Genomic DNA, 9,099 nt, shown 5'->3' on the forward strand with positions numbered 1-9,099 from the left:
GGCCGAAACAAGCTTGTGTTGTGGCCGAAACGTCGTGAGAATATTATTGTTTTATTTTATTTTATCAATTTATTATTTTATTATCATTCTACGTGACTTTACCGAAAGAACCAAAGAAGATGAATCATTGCAGTCACGAAAGCTTTACATCGAAATTTAGTGGTTATAATTATTTCTTATTTCATGTTAATGTAAAGTCTCATGGAATAGTGTCTGAAACAGTATGCAAATCATTGATAATATTTGAAGTTTCAATTTCTTTTAAATACATTTGCTGTGAACGTGATATGTCAAGAAATATATAAGTCAGTTGCCTGGGTGAAAAGTGATGGAGCTGTGTCCTTGCCCAAGTCTGGCTCAGCCTGGCTCTATTTTTTTAAATAAATATTAGTTATTTAAAATACCTTAACTGAAATGAAAAACACTAGTTTCTTGATTATTGTACGGAACGATGATTATTTTTTCACCAGCACACACTTATTTTTAATGGAAGTAATTTTTTGTGGAATTGGAAACACCACATTTTACGTAATTGTGTGTAAACGCAGTATACAATCTGTTGCTGTGCTTTGGAGTGATTCGCGAATGCGCTCGGCATTGACGCATCGTCTACTGCAGCTCTGTCCCCTATTGCATGGGCCCCCCTTCCGTTACTCTCCCTCCCACCGTCTCCCACCCGCCCCAGTGATCCCATGTATATTTGTCTGGCTGTGACAGCAGTCGGTTTCTGCCCTGGCCAATGCATGCAGACCCTCCACCTCTTACTAGCAAAGCACAGGAGCGCACGTTAGCCGTAAAACCCGCAGAGTCCTGGAGTGCCTGCCTTATCCCCACGATCTGTGCTGTGGACGAATTGGCTTTTATCTCGCGTAGGAAAAGGCTTCAGACCTCTCACAAATGCCCCCCCCCACTCTTCCATGGCAACAGGAAGCCATGGGGCCCACATACACACTGCCATTTGCGCTTGACTAAGTTAAAGAGAAACACATGAGAAGCGGGTCACTGTGGTAGGTGCAGTGCTCCTCCTCGTTGTGTAGATTTGTCTCAGTTGCGTTCGGCTGCTGTAAGGTATTGCTCGTAGTTGTTACAACTAGATAAGGCCAACCGTGAGTCAAGAGAGCAAGGCCACCATGCGCTAGTTTGTATGTGGGATGTTACTGCGGATTGAACTTTGAACCGCAGTCAAGTGCAATAACATTTTGAAAAAAACAACTCCAAAGGGCTTTATTGGAATTTGTGACTTTCAGCTGACCATATTTATTGCCCGAAATGGCAATTGTCACGTGGCTCTGCCCAAGTTTTATGCACAGACCTTGCTCTGTCAGTCCGAGCCACTCCGATTGACCGATTATATAGATTGCCCCCTGCAGGCCATAGATGAAGTCAATATATTCATAACTAACTTTGCTACCCGGCTTCGCCCAAGACTTGGATTCTTGTGTTGGATCAATACACGGCCTACGCGGAGGGTGGGTGGGGGGATAACGTCAACAGGCACACTGCGTAACGCTGCCGCATGTGGGTGACATCACAGATGTGACGTCACCGCTCACTTGCCATGCAAAATATATCCATTATTGCTCCCCCCCCCCCCCCCCCCCAAAATACAAAAGTATATTTTTATACTTTTTGCATTGTGTACAGTCTGGAAGCTACCCACATGCCAAATTTCAAGTTTGTTGCATGTTGGGAAGTATGCTAAACATTTCGAACAGACGTACATATTCACAAATTTCCCTTTATATATAGATAGAGGTTTTTGGGTTAGATCGCGTAAATATATAAATGTGTCGTTAAAACCCGCCACCACCCGACACAGCCAACTAGTAAGGGTTGTCACGTAAACAGAACGTGGCCAATTCGTCATTAGTACAGCACTAACCGGTGTGGCTGTCGCCTGATGAAGCTAGTTGTAATTACTGGCGAAACGTCGTACTCAGATTGTAAATGTTGTGGGTTTACTCTACAACACACCGGTGTGCTGTACTAATGACGAATTGGCCACGTTCTGTCTACGTGACAACCCTTACTAGTTGGTGGTGGCGGGTTTTAACGACACATTTAGATATTTACGCCATCTAACCCAAAACCTCTATTCTGGATATTGGTCGTGAAAGCCTACGTGTTAAATTCAATATAGTTATTTGTTTTAACGATTTAAAACTTTCACCTTGTGACGTGTGACTCAAATGTTGTGCATAGCTTTGCGTATGAAATGCGGATCGCTAACCGCTATTGTGTTGCGGCGTCCGTTCAGGTTTTTTCTCCATGAGGACAGCGTTTTTACTGACTCTGTGTGTGTGCCGATTGTGCCTTCCCCCCTAAAATAACTTTCATTCTCTTCTAGGTCGACTTTGAAAACCCAGACTACGAGCGGTTCCCGAACTTCCGCAAGGCAATTGGATACGAAACAGTGGTCGGCCCGGGAGATGTTCTGTACATTCCCATGTACTGGTAATTGACTTCATTTATAAATGGATATTTTAACTTGGTTGCTGAGCACAGGAGACCCAAAAAGGGGCCAAAATGCCAAATGACCGGCAACAAAACGGCGCTGTTAAAGTTGTGGGCGATAAGCGTTCACACGTTGTTTTTATTTGAGCAAAGTCACGAGATCAGTGTGGTGGTTGAGCAGTCGGGATGAGACGAAACCATCGTTTTGGTAGAGTCCACTCGTGAAGTTTATAGGCTTAGTAATCATGGTAGTAGTGCTATTTACAGTATTAGTATTTTGAAGAACCTATTGATGGGTGGCCAGTCTGTGACCAAATCCAGTGGAATATGCCCAATTCCAGAAGCTGAGCAGAAGTGAGAGTCTGGATAGCGCTTAAATGGGCGGTCGCCGTGCATAAAATATGTTATAGGCTGCTGCTGCTGCTGCGGTGCTACGTTTCGGGCAGCAGAGGTTAGTGTAGCAAAATCCTTTCTGCACGTGTTTGCTCAAATTCTTATGGCCCCCGACCTTCACGAACCCACACTGACCAACGTGGTGAAGTTTGGTAAAATAACTCCTGTGAATAACTCTTGTGACCAGCATGGTGTTGGGAGGCCCTCATCCAGCAGTGGATGTGACAAGGCGCTGTGTACAGTTGTCATAGCAACAGGGATAATACAAAGCCTCCCACTGCATACTGCATCCCTATCACGTTAACGTGTTACTCTATCCTTGAGGTCACCAGTGCAACGGTAACATTGTGACCCCTGGTGATGTTGCTATCAGTAACCGGTCGCTTGGCAGCCGTTTGCCCTGTGATCAGATTGAGGGTGGCTACCACCGCACGTGTACTTTACTGCGGTTTGAACACATTTCGCGATTGTAGAGCCATGTCTGTATTACCCAAGAAGAGCGGCTTCCAGTGTATGTAACCTGAGGACACCTTGGCTACAAACACATTGCACCGCGATCAACTGGCTTGCACTATGGCAAACGTATCGGTCGTGTAGTGCGTTACAGATGCTGTGTTTTAAAGCTGCCCCTCGCCCATAATGGATGCCCGTTGCATGGCTGTCCCGTCACATTTCAGGTGGCATCACATTGAGTCTCTGCTGGATGGAGGCATCACCATATCTGTCAACTTCTGGTACAAGGTTAGTTCATCACGAGTTCCTGTGAACTCCTGTGCACTCCGTTGTTTACCTATTGAGATGGCCGTCATGCCCCCTGCTTGAAAATATCTGATGAGCAAACAATATATCTAAAAATTTGATCCATCGTATCTTTCAATTATCCCGGTTGCCGGCGGCACAGGACGCGACATGTCAATCGCCCCGTCTGCTTTGCGATGGCATCGCCCACACCCCACTGCGGTTCAGACAGCAGTGGGGTATTTTCATGTGCGGCTCTCCGATTGGTGTGTCTGGAGCAATTTGACCAAGCAAGGGCATTGCATCTGCTGCCTACCCCTCTAGTGTTGGGTGATTCTTGCAGGTACCATCCCTCGTGGGGGATTCTCAATTACACAGTTAAAAGTATTCTAACGGGGATTGTCTTATGGCATGGAATGTCCACCGCAATCCCATTTATTTCAAGGGTGATCCCTGAATCTCCATTGAAGTTAATGGTATTCTTTAGGAGCCTAGGAAATGTCCAGCAGAATCCCCATTCAAGTAAATGACAATTCCTTTCCGCAACTCCCATTAGCACGGTTGGCTACGTACGGTGCGAAAGAAGTTCAACATGGGCTGACTATGTGCTACGGGCCCTCCAATCTTGCCCGAACGCCACGGTGGAATTGTTTGGGAACCTGCCAATTCCATGTACTAGGCATTGTCCATACATTTTTATGGTAAATAAGGTCCATACCAGCTGGCTGGTATTGGTCTAGATTCCAACCAAACCATATCAACCAGATTCTATATTAAAATGTATTCCCTAGGCATAGGCCAGATGTGTCAATGGTGGGCTGAATGTAGCCTGGCCTTCCCTGCAGTTCCAAAAGATCCCACGATCCCCTTTGGCATCATATTCCATTCCAGGAGCCAAATGGAGATTCCAGTCCAGGAATCTGGTACCCGAGCGTGTGCGAGGTAATCTGCCCGTGTGGTAATCTGCCCACACGTGCACACAGATTGCACCTCCGAGCATAGTTTGTTGTCCCCCCCCGCACCTCCGATTAGCAAGGTTGGCTACGTACAGTGCAAAATAAATTGTACGTATATAGGTACATTCATACGTGGTGAGAGTCACTCTTTCAGTTTCTCTTTCGAAATTCCCACAGGCTGCTCCCGCCCCAAAGAAGATCGACTACCCTCTGAAGGCCTTCCAAAAAGTGGCCATCACACGGAACATCGAGAAGATGTTGGGAGAGGCCCTCGGAGACCCCCACGAGGTAACCCAAGCTGCCCTGCAACTGGGAGATGCTAATGTCTTCATGTTGAAACGTTACACTGGGTGGCACGTCGAGAGTGTGCCATTAACTCGTATCATTAATAGGCACCACGACACCCCCAGGGCTGCCCAGTGGAGGGTGGCCATGAGCAGCATCACATAACCGCGGACTCCACAGTGGGCTTGACTGTCATTAATGAATAAGGGTGCCTCGTGGAATTCTTCCCTTGGCATTTGTTCCTGGGCCTCCTGGACCCTCTTGGCAGCCTTGAGAACCCTCATGCACTTAAATGAACCGAATGTGATATATTTTACACTCTTGCGTCTTGGACTGCAATTGGTATACTTGCCACAGACCAGCTGTTCTACATAATATTTCTGATAAGCTTATCAAATTAAATTGCATTTTGAAGGAATATTAACATAGATTGATTGGCATGATTACATGCTCGCGGTCGTGTTTTGCTCAGACATTAAGACGATATAAATTGGGTTAGCATATGTAGAGCATCCCCACAGATTTAGAATTTTGAACCATCCAAACATCTGTAGTAGCCATGGAACATTTAAATCTCATCATCCAATCGTCCACGTGGGAATGTTTGGTTTGCCTATTCCAGTTATATTTGTACTTTCTATTTATGGCAGATGTCTTATACTCATGATGTTAGGACTTGAAATGTTTGAAAGCAGCAGTCATTACACGTGGTATGTTACAGCATGCTCACATCTCAAATATATACAAACCGTGTCGGGGGAATCGCATTGGCAGAAAACGAAATCCGTTTTGAATCTGCGTCCGTAATCCTCCACATGTGGCCCCCTTCATCGCAAGTGGACAGAATAAACACAACCGACACCAACAAGACGTGGCTGGCACACGCCTCTAATCGAGCATGTGAGAGGCAAGGGGTTGATGGATCAAGTTGATTTGCTTTATACTCTCAAACCCACTGGACTGTGAAGTGGCTGAGAAATGGCAGTGTAGCAAATTCACTCGCTTGGGTGAGTTATTGTCCACATGCTCTGCTTTCCTCCTGCATGCAAAACACTCAATAATGGAATTGGCGACCAAACATCTCAAAATGCAGGGCTCTGGTAATAGTCTTATAACTCGGTGAGGTTCTCATGGATAAAGGGAATTTATTCCTTCGTTACTTTACCCGGAGTTGATTGGTGTGATGTTGTCTTTCTCTCTTTGCAGGTTGGCCCACTTCTGAATATGATGGTGCGAGGGAGATACGACAGCAGTCAATGAGGACATCAGTATCTGTTAGATATAATTCAGCACCTGAAATCCCTGGCAACTATCACACTAACTCCTTAAATTTGTACACGAACCCGTTGTTGGCAAATCGACTGTAGCCAACATTACTGGTATATTTACTCAAGCTGGCTTTCGATAATTTGTTTTTGCATATTAATAATTGCACCCCATGTGCAGTTTATGAAAAAAAGGCCTCATTATTCTTGCTAAGTGGACTCGTAAGTTTTTATCTGCTGTTGTATTCCGTGATACTCTGTGAAAATGGTCATGGTTTTCTTTTAAGAGCGATAGTTTTACAGAAATATAATGTGGCGGAAGCTTTCGAAAGCTGTCCAGCTGTAGCACACGAAGGCAGCGTATTTTGAGTGTAAAATGAACACCTTTTCGAATCTTGTGAGAAATGTTCACACGCCTTACAGGTCAGGCAGTTACAAACATCACGACCTCCAGTCTATACTGCCATCTCGTGGTGGCGCTGTTGTACTGTTACTGCCAAATGGCGATTTAGATTGAAACGTTAAAATTTTTTAATGAAGGGTTTATTTTGTTTCCTCAATTATTGGTATTTTAGTTGTTAACGTAATTTAAATCTGCATATTTTTTAAAACTAAGGCCAAACCCAAACTTGTCAGACTCTTTACCTTGAGTCTCTCTTCACTCCTTGCCGGTCATTTGGCATCCATGTCGCGACGATCCTTCAAATTCCCTTTCGGCCACCGTCCAGTCACTCGTGCAATCCACAGATCTCTCACAACTCATCTCGACTCACACCCGTGCCCATTCAACATCTCCAATATCACGTGCACTGCTCTCGCTGCTGTTTCTCACCTGTCGATTTTAGCAACCAATTACCTCTTCAATGTATGTCTACTTTTGCTTCCCTGCACCACATCAATTCAGGTAACGAATCTCCTTCCACCCCACCAGACGTCTTTTTTTGTTTGCTCTGCTCGCACAGCTTCATGAACCTCAAATATCCGTCGAGATCACTGTAATTATCTTGCCCCCTTTTTGAAGACTCCGTTTTTGTTTGCCATGACAAACATTACGATGCTGCGGTTGTAAGTGCTATAAAATATCAAGTTATTTTGTAAAAAAAAATCCTTTGCAACTGCAAAAAAATTGCCCTGCGGTGGCAGCCTCTCAGCACTCTCCGACTTGCTTTCATGAGGCGCTAAGAGCCGTTGAGATGCGCAGTGTGTCTTCACGAGCGTGCCACGAGGCTTCCTCCAGCACTGACAATTCTTGCCTTGCAGCTTCTCAGGCTGACTTTTGATCAGGGGGAGGGAGGTAAACTGAAAAAAAACTCCCTAACTTTCGGATAGTTATTGTTTCCCTTCTACGTGACTTTACCGAAAGAACCAAGAATATGAATCCCTGCAGTCACGAAAGCTTTAAATCAAAGTTTCGGATAGTTGTTTTACAAACTGTAATGACAAAAATAGGGCTCGTTTTTAAAGGTCTTGCCTTCAGTGTAATTGTTCATAATGAGGGCCGTGGGTGATTGTTACAGTGAGTGCTGTTTGCTCAGACCACTAACCATGACACAATTTAGTTTATCATTTGAATGTAATTTTTGAATGCCAAAATAGTGTCCTTTAACCATAAGCATGATGGGAAAAAAAATCTACATATCTTTTTAATTTATGTTTTGCCAGGTGCTTGAAACTATCCCGTGTACACGGTCATGCAAAAGCCTGATTTTTGCATAGTAAAAACACCAAAAACAGTTACATCGTGGAATATTTACAAACAGCAACATTATTTCAAATGGGTCTGAAGATTTGAAAAGTTTACTCTGGGGTGTTTGTGCTCCCATTTTGTGGCTAGGAGTAGCAGTGCTGCCATAAACTGTTTGCCATGACGCAAATCCTATGAATACTTGCATTTTGTAAATGTTGTTCATTTTTAGTAGCATTGCGATATCAATTTGATTTTGAACTTTCTAAAGCTGGAAGCCACAACTCAAGTACATTGAATGTTCGAGTGAATGGCGCCAGTTAAAACGTACGAATGGATTTTTCACTTCTGTTCGATTGGGCAAGTGATTTAATGCCCTTTTTGCAAATCATTAATAAAAAATTGCCTGTGGTTAAACATGACCCGAATTCTGTTTTAAAAATCATATTTGAAAAATGTCCAAGGTGATTATTTCACTAGTGTTGTTCATTAGGTGGTGTACATTGGCCTATTACTGGTATGTAACCTCCCCTTTTCTCCAAAAGTAGTCTTGCCTGCGGTGACAGTTTTCCGTCGGGAGTCTCAGATATGAAGCCTATGGGATTGATGCGACCCACTCGCGCTGTCTCAAATCAACGCTGTTGCAGCTCCACCTTTAAAAACAAGTCCTCAGGGGTGGATCCTAAATAGAAAAGGGGTGGGTACTAAATATGAGGAGGGGGCTTAAGGGGCCATTCATGTACGCATGGAGGGGGGAGGGGGGTTAACCCAAATGCGTACGTTTCCGTAAGGGGATCTACTGACAATGTACGTATGCATAGGAAACGGGGGGGGGGGGGGGGGGGTGAAGCCTCGATAATAATTTGTCTACATTGGCCTTCAAATGAGTTAGATTGTCCGGCTGTGGACTGTTTGCTTAAACACGTTAATATTATTAATCCTTGATCGTTTCTGCGTGGATTAAATATCGGCCGTTCTATAGGATTCGGGAGGGGGGGTGTCAAGCGGGCGTATGTACGCAAGTGGGGGGAGGGGGGTGTGTGTAAAGTCCGCGTGCGTACATGGAAGGGGGGGGTCAAGTTGACAGATTTTTGCGTACATACTAAATGGATGGCCTTTAAGTGGGTTGATAAAGTGGTGGGTCAGAGGAAGTCGTGGTCTAAACAGGAAGGAGTTGTCCTGAAGAGGAAACTCATAAGCAGAAAAAAAAACCTAATCTGCAACTCATGACAGTGACTTGAAAAACAAACCCAATTCCGCCCATGTGGTGCTTCAACCATGAACTTCCCTGTTGAATTAAGACAATTTAAGTGCTCATACGTGC

General features: G+C 44.5%; 1 protein-coding gene across 1 annotated transcript in view; it reads left to right on the forward strand.

Moving 5' to 3' along the window:
* HIF1AN (hypoxia inducible factor 1 subunit alpha inhibitor) overlaps window positions 1-8,192 on the forward strand; it is a 40,034-nt gene extending 31,842 nt beyond the window's left edge. Inside the window, exons 5-8 of the mRNA XM_032949471.2 lie at window positions 2,348-2,454; window positions 3,525-3,588; window positions 4,719-4,829; window positions 6,033-8,192. Of these exons, the coding sequence (XP_032805362.1) occupies window positions 2,348-2,454; window positions 3,525-3,588; window positions 4,719-4,829; window positions 6,033-6,086 (336 nt within the window). The 3' untranslated portion in view covers window positions 6,087-8,192. The remainder of the gene's footprint in view (window positions 1-2,347; window positions 2,455-3,524; window positions 3,589-4,718; window positions 4,830-6,032) is intronic.
* The last annotated feature ends 907 nt before the right edge of the window (window positions 8,193-9,099 follow it).

This window comes from Petromyzon marinus, chromosome 8 (genome assembly GCF_048934315.1).
Source record: "Petromyzon marinus isolate PM22_M1 ecotype Great Lakes invasive population chromosome 8, UKy_Petmar_22M1.pri1.0, whole genome shotgun sequence".
Taxonomy (NCBI): domain Eukaryota; kingdom Metazoa; phylum Chordata; class Hyperoartia; order Petromyzontiformes; family Petromyzontidae; genus Petromyzon; species Petromyzon marinus.